General features: G+C 34.8%; 1 protein-coding gene across 1 annotated transcript; it reads right to left on the bottom strand.

Moving 5' to 3' along the window:
* Positions 1–3,341: 3,341 nt before the first annotated feature.
* On the bottom strand, positions 3,342–4,166 carry LOC138341975 (uncharacterized). The gene has a single exon (XM_069294159.1). The coding sequence runs from the start codon at positions 4,164–4,166 to the stop codon at positions 3,342–3,344; it is 825 nt and encodes a 274-aa protein (XP_069150260.1).
* Positions 4,167–17,136: the final 12,970 nt, after the last annotated feature.

Genomic DNA, 17,136 nt, shown 5'->3' with positions numbered 1-17,136 from the left:
GAATGGATAAAAGGAAGTGAAAAGATAAACCAAGAAATGGAAAATATAAATAATAAACAAATAACGCAATTAGAAATTATTATATTTGCTATAGACAAAGTCAAATTAATTAATGAACAACTAGAACAATTATATAGTGAAGATCCATTACAAGGATGGGAAAAACATAAGACAAAAGTAAAAATTTAATTAATAGATGAAAATAGTATAATAACACAGAAACCATTAAAATATAACTTTGATGATCTAGAAGAGTTTAAAATACATATAAATGAATTGTTAGAAAATAATTACATACAAAAAAGCAATAGTAAACATACAAGTCCAGCATTTATATTAATAAAACACAGTGAACAAAAAAGAGGTAAAAGTAGAATGGTCATAGATTATCGTAATCTAAATGTTAAAACTAAAACATACAATTATCCTATACCAAACAAAATACTAAAAATAAGACAAATACAAGGATATAATTATTTTAGCAAATTTGACTGCAAATAAGGATTTTACCACCTAAAACTAGAAGAAGAATCCAAAAAATTAACAGCATTCACAGTACCGCAAGGTTTCTATGAATGGAATGTTTTACCTTTTGGATATAAAAATGCACCAGGTAGATTCCAACATTTTATGGATAACTGTTTTAACCAACTAGAAAACTATATTGTATATATAGATGACATATTGTTATATTCTAGAACACAAGATGAACATATAAGATTATTGGAAAAATTTATACATGTAGTAAAAAATACAGGTATAAGTTTGAGTAAAAGAAAAGCAGAAATTATGAAATCACAAATAGAATTTCTAGGAATACAAATAGATAAAAATGGAATAAAAATGCAAACACATATAGTACAAAAAATAATTAATATTAATGAAAATATAGATACAAAAAAGAAATTACAATCCTTTCTAGGATTAGTAAACCAGGTAAGAGAATATATACCAAAATTAGCAGAACATTTAAAACCATTACATAAAAAACTTAAAAAAGATGTAGAATATCATTTTGATAATAAAGATAAAAAACATATAAAAATTATTAAGAATCTATGTAAAAAATTACCAAAACTATATTTTCCTGATGAAAATAAAACATTTACTTACATTGTTGAAACAGATTCGAGTGATCATAGTTATGGAGGAGTTTTAAAATACAAATATGAAAAAGAAAAAATAGAACACCATTGTAGATATTATTCAGGATCTTATACAGAAGCACAAATAAAATGGGAAATTAATAGAAAAGAATTATTCGCATTATATAAATGTTTATTAGCATTTGAACCATATATTGTTTACAATAAATTTATTGTAAGAACAGATAACACACAGGTAAAATGGTGGATAACAAAAAAGTTAGAAGATTCAGTTACAACAAAAGAAATAAGGAGATTGGTATTGAATATATTAAATTTTACATTTACGATTGAGGTAATAAAAACTGACAAAAATATGATTGCAGCCTACTTATCAAGACAGAGTTACAGAGCCAGATAATTAAATAATTATGGAAAACAAATCAACTATGACAAATGATCCACAAAAACAGGTATACCATTTTATATTCATGAGTAGCACCGACAAATTCGATTAAGATCATATATTATTAAGGTCGAAAACTCTGTCAGATATATATAATCTAGTAATCTTAAGGCCTCGATATATTTTTATGGTGTGTCGCCTAATAGATAGTCCTGTAAAGAATCAAAATTAGTATGAGGAGGAGCAAACTAGACGAGCAAAAATGAAAAAAAATAAATAAAATAGTCAAGATGTAATGATATTTCTATAGTAATTGTGAAACACGACTGACCAGGTGACAGATCGTCATGAGTACGATGGATCATCGTAGGGTCCGTCATGTCTTACGTCAACTATGTTGCTGTGGAGCCCCCTGAAGGAAAGTCTCTGACAAGTATTACGGATAAGCAGGACGGACCGTCGTGACAATGAAGGTCCGTTGTGGGTTACTTATAAAAGATAATGGAGACCCTTCAGAGAGGGGTCTCTGACCGTCACAACAGTTATGCAGGACGGACCGTCGACGGTATGACGGTCCATCGTAGATGTACTTTAGAGGACACTTAGAAAAGAATGGTGACCCTCAGGAGATGGGTCTCTTAAAACTATGACGGTTGTGCAGGACAGACCGTTGTGGGTATGATTGTTCTTCATAGATGTCCGTAAGAGGACACTTTACAAAAATGGGAGACCCTCAGGAGATGGGTCTCTAAAAACCAGAACGGTTGTGCAGGACCGTGACAGTCCATCGCAGGTGTCTGTTGGTGGACACTTGGAGAAAATTTGACAGTGAGGTGATGGGGGTGTTGGGACGGACCCTATCACGGTCTATCGTGGGTACGACTGTCCGTCATCGGGGTCTCGTTTTTTCATTCAGTGGCAGATATGGGGGTGCCACAATCATCCCATATGACCCAAATGGATTTTTTAGTATTTAACCTACATTAGTCTAACCCAAATACCAAGTAAACTAGATATGCTAAAGCATCTACTTCTAGAGTTTTAACAAGGAAATTTTAAGGATTCGCAACCTAGGCCAGAAAGAATTTAATTAAAGAATGAACCCATCAATAAGAAATAGGCTAATACTAATTGATAAACAAAAATTGCAATGTAAATGGGTAGAAATCAGAGAAACAAACCTATGAATTTGAGAAAAACAAGCGAGGAAGGTACTTGGTAATCAAGAAGACAATCACAGCAGCAGACTCCGACTAGGAAAGAGTGGATTTTAGGAATTGGGGAATTTGGGGATATGATCGGTTTATAATGAGGTAGCAAATGGGAAGTTTAAAAGGGAGAGAATGGGAGAAAGAGGGAAAGAAACCGTTCAAATAAAGTGGTGAGGGGTTTTATACGTTGAAATTTTTTAAAGGTTCCCAGCCGGGTTGGGTATGCTCATTAATGAGGAGACGAGTCCCCGACAATGGTCCGTCGCTGTTGCGATGGTCCATCGTTGGTTCCGTCGCGTGTGCCCTAGTTTTGAAAATAAAAGAAAGACGTACCTGGAACGACGGATTCATGCGATGGTTCGTCACATTCGTGACGGGCCGTCGTTGGGTCCGTCTGTGACTGCAGAGTGATTTTCTCTAGAGTTTCCTGGTGATTTGCCTACAAATTTAAAACTCATTACTAGAAAATGCCACAACTACTAGAAAGAAAAACTATAAGTATTGGGTTGCCTCCCAACAAGCGCCTGATTTAACGTCGCGGCACGACTAAGGACACGTGATTACTCAACCTTCATCAAGATGGTATGCCTCGATCACTTCATTTGCCAATTCAGTATGCCCAAAATAGTGTTCTATTCCTTATCCATTCACCTTAAACCGCACTCCGTCCTTGGTTTCTAGCTCAACTGCTCCATGATGGAATAATTGAATAATCATGTAAGGGCCAGTCCATTTGGAGTTAAGCTTGCCCGGAAGCCAACGCAACCTAGAATTGTCTAAAAACACCAAATACCCAACCCTAAACTCTCGTTTTTCACTTTTTAGGTCATAATCCTTCTTCATCTTTTCTTTGTAGGATATAGCAGATACCGGTTGGAGCTCACCACACTGTCTAATGGACCTACAAATGTAGAAGGTCGCTTCTTCATTGTTCAACCAAAATTGCATCGGCCCCTTTTCCATATCAACTAAGGCTCTACCCATAGCAAGGAATTGCCTCCCAAGAATAATAGGCACTTTAAAATCGACTACACAATCAAGAATAACAAAATATGCCGAAAATATGAACGACTTCACTTTTACTAGCACATCATGGAGTATCCCTATAGGCCTTTTCACTGTTCGATCGACAATCAGTAGCCGCATGGAAGTGGGCTTTGGGTCACCCAAACCCAAATTCTTGTAAATCGAGAGGGGCATGAGATTTATGCTTGCCCAAAGATCACATAATGCTTTCAGAAAATGTAATGATCCAACTGTACAAGGAATACTGAACGCACCCGGATCTTCTTTCTTTTGTACAAGAGATCTTATAGCAATACAACTACAATTCTGCATTCTATCATCACCCTCGAAAGTGACCGATCTTTTCTTTGTAACAAGATCTTTCATAAACTTGGCATAACCAGGCATTTTGTCTAGAGCTTCTACCAAATGGACATTAATAGAAAGATTTTTCAACATTGTTATAAAACACCGATATTTATCATCCTCGGTTTTTCTCACTAATATCTGAGGAAAGGGGGGGTGGTCTAAGAATGGGAATTACCTTTATAGGAACTTCAACATCTTTTCTTGTCTTATCTTCTACTTCACCACTACCCCCTGCCACCTTATCATTATCTTTTATCACTTTTTTCTCCTTAGATGGAATAGGTGTGTCAATGGTCTTCTTACCACCCTGAGTAGTGCTTGTCCTAGTATCTGACTTCCTAGTACTCCAAGCTTTATTGTTTTGGGATATTTTCTCTAACATTTCGGCAATCTCAACATAAGTACACTCCTTATAAGAACCACCTGCTATAGTATCCAACACCTCTTTATTATTTTCATCCTGTCCCCAATAGAAGTATTCCTTCAGTGACTCATCATCTATACGGTGATTGGGGAAACTTGTCAAAAACGAGGTGAATATTTCCCAAGAACTACTAACTGACTATCCTGGTAGTGCCACAAAGTTGTTCACTCTGTCTTTCTTGTTTAGTTTCTTTGAAACCGGGTAGTAGCGTGCTAAGAAAACGTCCCTTAGTTGGTTCAAAGTGAAAATTAAGTTATAAGGGAGCTCACTGAACCAAATAGCAGCCTCTCTCGTCATTGAGAGAGGAAACACTCTATGGGCAAATCAAGCTCCCTACACAACGTTTACACACTGCCCTTACCTTAGCTATATGGGCATGTGGATCCTCGGAAGGTAGCTCTGAAAACAAAACCTCTAGCAGTGAGCATTTGCATCAGGCTACTAGTTACCACAAAGGTGTGGCCTGGTGGTAGAGGGGGAAAGACAGTGGCCCATCGAAGTTTGATTCTGTAGTATTCTTGGGGCCGTGGAGAGGGATTTTGTCTACTCTGTTGGTTTTCACTAGAGCATCGTTTAACAACTGACCATTAACATAAATCGGAGCTGGGATGTTCTGCTTTGGATAATCATCAATAATACCCAAGTTTCGATTAATGTTACGTAGTGTACGCTCTAATTTGTGATCGTAGGGAAACAAGGGTTCTCTTCCTCTCCGTGTATTAGGCATACACGGAAGATAGTTCTGCAAGAATCAAAAACAACAAACAAAGTAAAATCAATAAAATATTAACTAAACTTTAGTGATAAATTTAAGTTAATCAAAAATCTACTTTCCTATGCAGCGGCGCCAAAATTTGATACGCTCAAACTTACTTCTCAAATAAGAAGTAAAGCAGTCTTATCAAGTAAAGAACCCAACTAATGAGGTTAGGATCATTCCCATGAGAAAAATAGTTCAGACTTAACTTCAATCTATTTTACTATTATTTAGTTGATTATTTCCTTGAAAAACAAAGACAATAAAATAGGGATTTTTATTTCTAAATGAATGAAAATAATTAGCTAAATCAAAGTAGATAACAAGCAGATTCAAATGTTGGAGTTTAATCAGTTAATAAAAGTAAATAGGGTTTACGTATCCCCCACAGGTTCCTAACTTGATATTTCTAACTATAACATTTCTCTACTAGTATCTTGAAAGGTCACGTACGCCTTGTGATGATTCAATAGTTTTCCCTTCTTCTAGGGTGTACTTGCGGGACGTGACATGCCCCCTGTAGATATTCTTGGTTGAATAAAACTCTTATTTAGAAAATTTTTGAGTTGAGCTTTGAATTGTTTCAACTTGGATGGATCCATCCAATAACGTTGAATTGATATGGGTTGAGTATCTAACAACAAATTGATATCAAAATATATTTCCTGTTCAGGAGATATTCCTAGCAAATCATTGAGAAAGAGTTCAAAAAAAATTTCACTATGGAACCGACATTAAAGGAAGAGCCTCGAGCCCAAGGCTCTTGACCATCACAAAATGATTGAGATATCCCTTCCAAATCATCTTATAAGATTTTAGACATGAAATAATTTGACCTCTAGGAATTGAGTCCCCTCACCCCTCCTTTCATTCTTACATGGGCTCATTAAGAAAATGGAATTTAAATACCCTTGTTCTACAATAAACTGTAGAAAAACAAACAAGTAACCAATTCATCCCGAATATGACATCATATTCCAACATATGAAGTTCTACAAAATCAATCGATGTGACTTTATTGGACAATGATATGGGACGACTCATATAGACTTTTTTAGCATATTAAAAGTCAATCACGGGGATAGAAACAAAAAGAGGTTAATCTAAGACATCGGGAGCACATAAAACTTCATACGCACTAAAAGAGTTACAAGGGATAATGTGGCACCCTGTTCTAGCAATGCATAAACATTAATTCAATATACTTGTAACATACCAGTAACAACATCGGGAGAATCCTCTTGATCACCCCATCATTTGAGAGAATAGAAGTGGTTCTTCTTAGGATCATCGGAATGAAGAGCACTTGCTTGTGCTTGGTTACTCTTCGTTCAATGATCGTGGCCAGGGGAAAATATTTCACCATGTGGGCACTGTTTCGACAATATAAAAAAATTAACCGTAGCCACTATACACTTACCCATATGCCTCTTACCACATTTGGAGCAATTGGATTTCTCACATTTTGAAACACTACCTTTTTCCCCTTAAGGCTCAGTGTTAAGTACCCTATCCTTGTTAGCCATTGTGAAATTAGAACAAACTTGGTTGAAGGATCTCTTCTTAAACTTTGGTTTATCTTGGAATTCAAACTTCCCCTTAGAAGTACCTCCATCGTAGGGTCTTTCCCTTTTGGCATCCCTATTCCTCTTCTTAAGAGTACTCTTCTCACTTGTTGAGAATACAGTATCAAACGGGATAGGTCCATGTCATTATGAATCATTCTTGCACGACACTGTTCCACAAGATCATCAGACACCCATCACAAAATGAATCATTTTATCTCTAGGATTAGTCACAAAAGATGAGTCATATTTACACAGCTTCAAGCATTTCAAAGAGTATTCTTTAACACTCATACCTCCTTGACGAAGATCTATGAAATCTTCAATTTTTGCCAATATTTTTTCCCTCGGGAAGAACCTATCATGAAATGCCCTCATAAAGATTTCCCAACATATGAGACCTTCTCTGAAAGCCTTATTGTTTTTTTATTGAGTGTACTAAGTTTAATCCATATCGTTGAGTTGATAAGAAACTAGTTGTCCTTCTCATTTGAATTAACACCCATAACATACAAGATCATATAAACCTCATCTATAAAGTCTTGAGTATCTATATTTACCTTATACTTAAAGAACATTGGAGGATTCATCCTAGTGAAGTGCCTCAAATGTGAGGTACTATAATTTTGATTCACATGAGGTGCAACATCCCGATTTACTTGTGCCCTCATATCTTGAGCTTGAGTAGTTACGGATTGACCTTGAGCACCAATTATTTGTGTTATGTTTACGAACGCCTCCCTTTTCTGTCCATCCATAATGACTGGACGATTGACCCGAGCTTGTTCAACTAGAGGAACTTTCTCTTAAGAACGATCTTGGTTGCCTTGGGGAGGAACTCCAACATTTGCAATCTCCTCTACAACACTTCTTACGGCTGCTCTTATAGTAGTTATAGTCTATATCAACAAGAAAAGGATTAGAATGAAAGGACACATAGAGTTAAGACACTTAGGAACGACTTATAATTACCAAAAGAAGTAAAAAATTTCTAGGTGTCTTATGGCCTCTCATTCATAAGTGTGCGCTTCACAATATGTAACTAGACTGTACATAGACATAGTTTTTTGATACATCATTCCTATTAAAAATCAACCTCATGCACTTATATCAAGTTAGTAATGACTTGAGAGCACCTCCTAGTCGTAACTGGGGTCGTCGACCTCCAAAAAGTCTTAGATAAGCCCTTAGCATTCATCATTGCTTATTAGATAGAATAAAAGCATAAAATTTTAACTTTTCATATGAAGTTCAAATTCACTTCATATATAAAAATAGAAACTAACTTGTCTATCATTGCCATCTAGACAAAATAGTATGAAAATTTGGATATAACCCTTACATATATAACAAGTGTCATAATACGAATACAAAATAGTTTATACATAAGGAAAGTTAGAGTTAGAATAAAAAATCTCCCTCCCCGGACTTCATGACTTGCCGACTTGGGAATAACAATCCATGTTTCTTCAAGAAAGGACTAGAATCACCTCAATGACCAGAACCTATACTTGTGTAGAAAATAGAAGAAATATAGGTTATATAAACCACATGTACAATGTATGGAAACATATCCAAGTAAAATATTTGAAAATAGGCATAAAGGGACATTTTGGTTATAAATATGCTATATTTACTTTAAAAGCCTTTATGCACATTCCACAAAATAAAAATACAAGTCCATACCCTAAATAACATCATGATAAAGCCATAGTCAATATTTAATATTTATTATTCATTTCATAAATATATCACAAGACCTTACTCATAACCCCAACCAAAGTCTGTAAGTGCAATGTGTATGTGAAACCCCATAACCTCACACACACCAAGCAAACTAACAAGGACATACCAAGAATTGTAATATACCTCATACATCATTATAACAAGTATAGTCAACAACATGGATACCAAGTAAAACAAACATCATGCATATTCAAGTTAAACCATCATCATGCATATCATATGAGACGAACATCATGCATATTATTTATAACATATATACATAAAGAACCCTCCCTAGAACTCCTCTCAAGGTATAATTGTGGAATATTTCTGTAATGTCACATAACCTTTCTACACTTAGTAAAACCTCTTAAGTAGTCCTAGTTAGTGTTCATATTCTTACATTCATTCATTCATTTTAAAATTTAGGACACTTTTCCATGACAAATATAGACCATGTGAGCTACATTGAATCCCGTGTAAACCCTTTACACCGAAAGTAGAGTGTCATACTTGCCAAGGAAAATATAAATATTTTTTTCGCATCTACATGGATCAAATAGCTAATGTTCCTATAAGGCAACATATTTAAGAAACTAAGAGATTGTTACTACAAAGCCTCTTTATGCTAATTAGCGTTGTAGTTTCCACCTCATGAGATCATTAGTTAAACCTTTGTTTATTTATGAAGGAACACCTCCCATTGTCAAGTTCACTCAGTGCTAAACTAAATTTTCTTTTTGAAGTGTCTTTACGTCTTTATTGAATATCAATTCATCTTTTAGGTCTTGGAGTTTAACTCCTCATATAACATGTTCATATCTCACAGGTTCTATAATTAGAGAGCTATTTAATAACAAACCCAATATACTCTAAGAACACTATTTAATCATATAGTCATAGGATGTGTATAGAAATAACCTTTAATTCCAAATAGTAACACACCCACCATTAACTCACAACCATCATATTCATACTACGATGACACATTCATAAATTTATCATGCATACTTCATGTAATCCACATTGCAAAAGATAAACCATAGTACTACATTAGAATGGTCATTGCCTTGAAGGTCTTACCAACGCCCTCAAGATACCGTTTAAATATTTCATCCCAAAACCTAAATATTCATACACTAAATCGGTTATCATCATCATAAAATAGTCAATTATTCAAGAACATACTCAATTTCATCAACTCTAATCATTAATCATATAATTCAAGAGTTAGGGTTAAGAGCAGAGGAATATTCATGTGTATTTAGGGGATTGGGTCTAAAAACTAAGATAATACATCAACTAATTCATAAACATTCATCATAAATCAATATTAATCAATTCTAAGCCAAATAAGTGGAGATTAAATATAAACCATGAAATTGATTTAAATATAGAGATTTGGAAGATCATTGAAATAGATTTTGAAAAAAACTCTTGGCGAAAGGATTCCCAAGATTTAAGAGTACCCATACATTGTAAATCATTAAGGATTAATTTATAAAAGTCTTGTTCTTGAGCCCTATATGAATCTTTAACCTTCTTCTTCAATGGAGTCTTTGTGTTATGAGAGAATCTACAAAAAAATACGAACAATAGGGTTTTGGAGTTACACGGTAAAAGACTTGTTTTATGACTTTACATATCTTAATATACCTAAAATTATTAATTATATCCATTTTAAAGCGGCGTTAACTAATTCATTATCTAATTTCCCAACTACCTTTCCCCTAACTGTGTGGATATAGTATGTCCATGAGTCATCCACATGTCCCTATCCACACGAGGCGTAGAATAATTCACGAACCGTGATGGTCACTGGTGGATTTTTATTGAGGGGTGAAGCTAAGGGTCTTGGTGAAGAGAATAATTCTAAACTCATCAGACCCTTCCACAGAGTTTGAGTCGATCCATGGACAAAACTGCATGTTCGTGGTTTGTGGTTGAGGTTTCATTTTTGGGAATTGCTGGATGAGGATAAGTCCTTACTCACAAATTGCATTGATGGGGCATGAGTCACTTGACATCTCTTGTCTTGATCCTTGTGGAGTATTATGTTTTTTATAGCTTTAGAACCAATGATTGGGTCCTCTTCAAGGACCCTTAGGTGGTTCTTGAGGAGTTGTACCCAAACATTTTGACTCTAAACACACATTAATATGTATTCAATGTATTTTAAAAATATTCTACCCTCATAAGACTATTCACGCCTCATACAAGACCTAAGGACATACTAAATCACTTTAACTAGTTTCCAAACGTTATGCTCAGTTATTGACGCTTATGCAGTAACACTTCCAAACTAAGTTTTTTATATTAGGTAAGGTCCTAAAATATCATTTAAAAATTTTTAAGTCATTAAACTTTATTACTGTCTTATCTTAATACATAAGATTTCCAAGGTGTAACAGGTTCACCTCATTTCGGTGTGCGGTAGAAACCGAATTCCATGATTAACCTTTCATGGTCTATGCTGGTTAAAGATAATACCATAATGATAGAATGAACTAGAATTTGAGTTATGAACAATAATCGCTGAATGTGTATTCCTTAGTGTTGATGCTGGGTATGGGACCTTGTTCATACATTGCACAAGGTTACTTTGATGGTTCTTCTGGTTTCTTTCCCTTAGTGTGGATGGGGACATAATTTTACCCTTGTTTATATGATAGTTCACAAAATTGATCAAATGCATTGCTTTAAACTAAATGTCCTTTTTTGCATCTTAATGTTTTTCATGCATAGCTACCATACTTAGTGCATTAATTAAACTAACCCGCATTTCTTCTATTTTCGTACTTAAATAGGTTCCAACATATAAGGATATTCATTATAGTTCAAGATTGGGTTGACTACTCTTCAAGACTGTGGTATGTCTTCATGTATCCGAGAAAAAGATCTTTTATTGTTGTTTTATTTCTTTATTTGTGCTAGACATATTCATATTCTGTATTGTAAGCGTTGTGACCCTAGTATATTCAGACTCCGATTGTAGTAGATGGCTTAAGGAGACTACGTCTAGGCTTCTGCTTTACTTTTATAAAGGATTTATTAAAGACTTGAAATTGTGTTTTATTCTTTATTATTCTATTCTTATGTGATGATGATAAGCTAAGTGACTTGCTTGGATCCTTCAGGATTACATGTGTCATGTAATGTCTAGCGGGTACCTTTGGTTCATGACAAACATGGTAAAAATATCAAAGGGTTTAGAATGATTCTTTGATTTGATATCATAAACCACGTTTAGTAGTTTTCTCATAGCATGAAGCGTCCCTCATTTTGGAGTGAGTGACTATTAGATGTTAGGAAGCTAGACTTCTTTCATTACTCTTAAACCATTCCATAGAGTTTAATTCTATAGAGTCTTCCTTCTAATACTTCTCTTGTGTCTTCCAAAAATGATACACAAACGAAAAATGAGAGAATGGTAGAAGAGGAGAAAGTGATTCAGGAGTTTTCCAAGGAAGTCAAGTTCCACAATATGAATAAGCTCTGTTTTACACTGCAATGGAGAACGTAACCCATGCATACTATAAGTCTACAGTTAAATTGTTGGCTCAAGTTGTGAGAATTCAAGAAAATAGGGAGGTAATTGCTCATATGAATACTAATGTGATTACCACAACTTCTAGGTTGAGAGATTTCACAGGTATTATCCCTCATATGTTCTTTGGTTCCAAAGTGGGAGAAGATATTTAAGAGTTCATAGGAGTGGTCTACAAGATATAGGATACTCCATGGAAAAATAATAGGCTCTAAATAGTAGGTCACACAGATTGGGATGTATTCAAGAAAGAATTCCTTGATAGATTCTTTCCTAGGGAAAAGAGTGAATCCAAAGTGGAGGAACTCATCAACCTTCGTCAAAGAGGTATAAGCATTGAAGAATACTCTCTTAAGTTTAGATCTCTCCCGTCTCATGTTGTAGTCTACACTAATGGAATATGAGAAATGCAAAGGAAACAATAAGGAGGTGAAAACACCTATAACCAAAGAGGGTAATTTTTCAAATGTTAAGTCCGATGGATAAGGTCGGCAAGGGTTCAAGCATTGTCCTTGAAGTGGTGAGGACCTACCCAACATGGAGAATGAGAATGTAAGTCTTCCTTCAAAAGGCGTCACAAACTCTTAAATAATCGGAACGTAAATTGTTGTGGAAAAAGGGAGAAATGGTGTTAGCTTATCACTTGTACTATGTATGGAATCATATTCACAAACAACATTGAAATCATGCGAAAAAGGGACATTTCATTGAAGCAAGCTAATTTACATTGAAAAGCATTATGCCCATTCATGAACCAATACAAGTTAATAACAAATATTCATTACGTAAAGACCATATACATCATAAGACCAAAGATACTAAGTCTAGTCAAGTCAACATCCATATAAATATAGTTATGAACATAATCAAGGTAACTTTATCATCAAGTAATAATATCAACAAACATGTATAAGAGTTCATAAACATCATATCCAAAGCAAGACCATCACTCATGTACCCCCATTAAGTCCACTAGCGCAATGACGAAGAAAGTCCTGATAACCTCACTCAATGAACTAAAGCCAATGAGAACCATAAGCAATGTCCAACTTGACAAACTATATCATTAAGTGTAACCATCATCACACTTTACCAACAAAAACCAACCACATGTTCATAAGTTAAACCAAAATCACATAATGTCATTAACATGTAAGATCATCATACCCATATTATTTACATTTATAAACATATAAAAACATAAGAACATCCTTCCAAGACTTTCCTGAAGGCTAACTAGAGAAATGTCTAGGTAGAGTCCCATACCCTTACCTAGACTAAGCTAAAACCCTTAGGTCACCCTAGTAAGATGTCACGTCATTACTTCATTACTTTATTTTACCTTTAGGAAAGTCTTGCCTGGACAAACATACACCACATGAGCTAATGTAGAACCGGGTGTCATTGAAACTTACACAGAATGAAGGTGGACTACTTACCAAGGTAGTACCAAAACATGAACACAACATCCATGTGAATTCACTAGCTTGTATTCATATGGGGGTAACATAGTTAAAGAACTAGGAGATGTAATTGGAAACCTCTTTATTCTACATGTATTTTAGTATCCAACCTCATGAGTACATTAGTGATCCTACCTTCCCTATGTGGGAAGGGAAAGTCCTCACTCTAGTTCACTAGGTTCTAAGCTACAGTCCCTTTTGAAATGTAATGCAGTCTCTATTAAACATCATAACTTATTTTAGGTCATAAGGTCTATTCTTTATATAATCACCATCATCATATATCAATAAGAATTTCATGAGTATTTTACTTTTATTACAATTCATATATCTCAGGTTAGCACACTTGCATAATCATAACATAATAAGGCACATTGATATGTTATCACCATCCTTATAACATTTACATCTTAGACAATATCTCACAAGCAATAATTCACGAAATTCCAATTCAACATCATACCAACCCTGATAAATCTTAACATGAGGTATACTTCAATACAACTTCATCAGTAAACACAAGTAATCATCATTGAAATAAGGAATTGAGATCACAAGACTTACCCTAATCTCTTTCACAAGCCATCATCAAAGTTTTACCATCAACCATCCTATTCAACCCAAAAATGAGTGCAGTATTATCGCAAAATACTACTTAACATAATTATGAACTCAATCGAATCACTACACAACAATTCATCTCTAGTTCATAGCTTAAGATAAGGGACTTAGGTCAAATTCATGATCTACTTCACAACCTTTTTCAAGGAATCAAGAAATAGCTTACTTGAATTACCATAAATCATATATACTAATTATTATATAAACAAATGATAAATAAATCAATATACAAAGTAAAATTCGTAAAAGAAGAAAACCCACTTGAAACTCTTCTTTTTGAAATCAATTTGGAGGAACCCTTTCGGGAAACAGATCCCAAAGGAGAAAGGAACTCCATATCTTACTAATAAGCAGTTTGATAGAGTAAATTAGTAATCTTTCTTCCCTATAACCCTCCTTTCCTTGGTCTTCTATGGGGTTTCATTGAAAGCGAAAAAGAAGATAGAAGGAAGAACAATTGAGTTTTTTTAATCATAAGAGTTAGGTTTAGTTTAATTGGGCTAGGTCTTTAAATAGATGTTCTTAATTAAAGTAATTGAACCTACTCTAGACCTTAATTAACTAACTTAACACTTAACTTGTTAAATGAACTAATTCAAACAAAATAGCAAAACAGTTGCAGGACCTACAAGACCTTGATCGACGGTACGTAGGTCAACCTACACCCTTGCCCCCTCCGTCATACACATCCTTCATTCGGTGTCGGATATTAGTCCAAATGTATTTGTACCCAAAATTTCTATGTGTTGTTTTATGGAGGAATTGAAGCCTAGCCGATCCATGTGGTCGTAGGTTCACTTTGTCCAATTGACAGCTTTTTGGAAAAATGCAAGGGTTCTTCTCAAGGATCCTTTAGTTTGTATTTGGGGAGTCCTACCCATAAATTTTGACTATAAACCAACTCTAATACGTGTTAGACACCTTATCACATAAGTTCATTATATTCTGACTCCTAGAACTTAGTTAAATAGACTAAGGCACACTAGCACTTGTTGAACTAGTTTCCGGACGTCATGGACGTTCCCTGACGTTTTGATTCTAACACTTCCTAATTACTTATATACATCATACTTGACCATAAAAAATTTTTACAACTCTTTGACTCTTAAATTAGGTTGTACATTAGGATTTAGTCTTTCAGAGTATTACATTATGAATCCCCCCTATAAGAACATTCGTCCCCTAATGACACTAAAATCATTTAAGAGGAAGGTATAGAGTCAATACTAGCAACCCAACCAACAAAAACATATCAAAACATGAGTTACAATAAAAATTGACATAACTGTATAACCTTTTACACCATGCAACTCAAACCATCAATTTAAACTCATAAGAGTTCAACATTAAATTCATATTTATTCATTATGGCAAAGCTTTCTTCAATACATATCCACATGCTCAATACATTTCATGAAAGAAAAATATACCAAAATACAATACCTAAATTCAAATCAAGTAAAGAGAATTTTCTTGAAAACTTTCATGTCAATAGGCATAAATAACTGCAACATACTGTCACAAAGCAGATAGTTCAACAATTTACCAAAAATAAAGGAAACTTGAAATAAACTCATTATTTTAACTATAAATAGGAACAAATAAAATTACTTATCAAATAGATGAGGGTAACGGGACTTCATGTTAGCCTCGGCCTCCCATGTTGCACCCTCCACTAGGTGGTTCTTCCATAACACCTTTACGGACGCCAACTCTTTTTTCTTTGAATTCCTTACTTGTATATCAAGGATTTGAACTTGAAACTCCTCATAGTAGAGGTTTTCTTGAACACGTAGACTTGAAATAGGAAGAATGGACTCGATATCACCGATACACTACTTAAGCATGGATACATGGAACACTAGATGAACCCAAGACAATTCACTAGTTAGTCTCAACTACTATGCAACCTTGCCAACCATTTGTGAAATTTCATATGGACCCAAATAAAGAGGAGTCAACTTATCTTTCTAGCCAAATCTCCCCACCCCTCCATAGGTGAAAATTTTAGATAGAGTTAATCATTTTCTTCGGAATCTAAGTCTCTTCTCCTATGGTTGGCATAAGTCTTTTGTCGGCTATAGGCTATTTTCAAGCGATTCCTTATGATATGAACTTTCACCAAAGTCTTATAAATCAATTTGGGACCCAAAAATGAAGTCTCACCCAGTTCAAACAATCTAATTGGAGATCTACATTTCCTACTATACAGGGCTTCAAAAGGAGCCATAGATATAGATGGATGATAAATATTGTTGTAAAAGAACTCGACCAAAGGAAAATGTTTATCCCAATATCCGTTGAAGTCGATTATCCAAGATCTAAGTAAATAGTGAATGGTTTGAATATGCGTCGCTTTACCATCCATTTGGGGATGAAAAACAGGTCTTAGCTTCACTTGGTACCCAACCCTTTTTATAGTGACCTTCAAAACCTAGATGTGAATTGTGCACCCCTATCCGATATTAAGGACAACTGAATACCATGGCAATACAAAATCTCATATATGAAGATCCTTGCATAATCCTCCATAGAATAAGTTGATTTAATGGGGATAAAATGAGCGCATTTGGTTAAACTATCCACAACCACCCATATGGAGTCCTGTTGCTTTTGTGTCCGAGGTAATCCTACCACGAGATCCTTATTAATGTCTTCCCATTTCTAAGTAGGAACTTGCATTTCTTTATGTAAGCTACCCGAATTTTAGTTTTCGACTTTCACTTGTTGGCAATTTGGATATTTTGGAACCAATTCTGCTATGTCCCCTTTTAAGGCTTCCCACCAAAATACTTCTCTAAGGTTATGATACATCTTCATAGAACCCAGATGAATGGAATAACAGGACCAATGAGCTTCCTCAGGATTTTGTTTCTAAAATCATCGACATTAGCAATACACAACCTTCCTTGATACCTCAATACACCATCCCCCTATACAGAATGACTCATCAATCTT

The sequence above is a fragment of the Solanum lycopersicum genome, chromosome 2 (genome assembly GCF_036512215.1).
Source record: "Solanum lycopersicum chromosome 2, SLM_r2.1".
Lineage (NCBI taxonomy): Eukaryota > Viridiplantae > Streptophyta > Magnoliopsida > Solanales > Solanaceae > Solanum > Solanum lycopersicum.
This window is presented reverse-complemented; position numbering and strand designations above follow the sequence as displayed.

Excerpts from the sequence above, each read along its gene's own strand:
- LOC138341975 (XM_069294159.1), bottom strand. The coding sequence starts at position 4,166 with ATGTTGAAAAATCTTTCTATTAATGTCCATTTGGTAGAAGCTCTAGAC.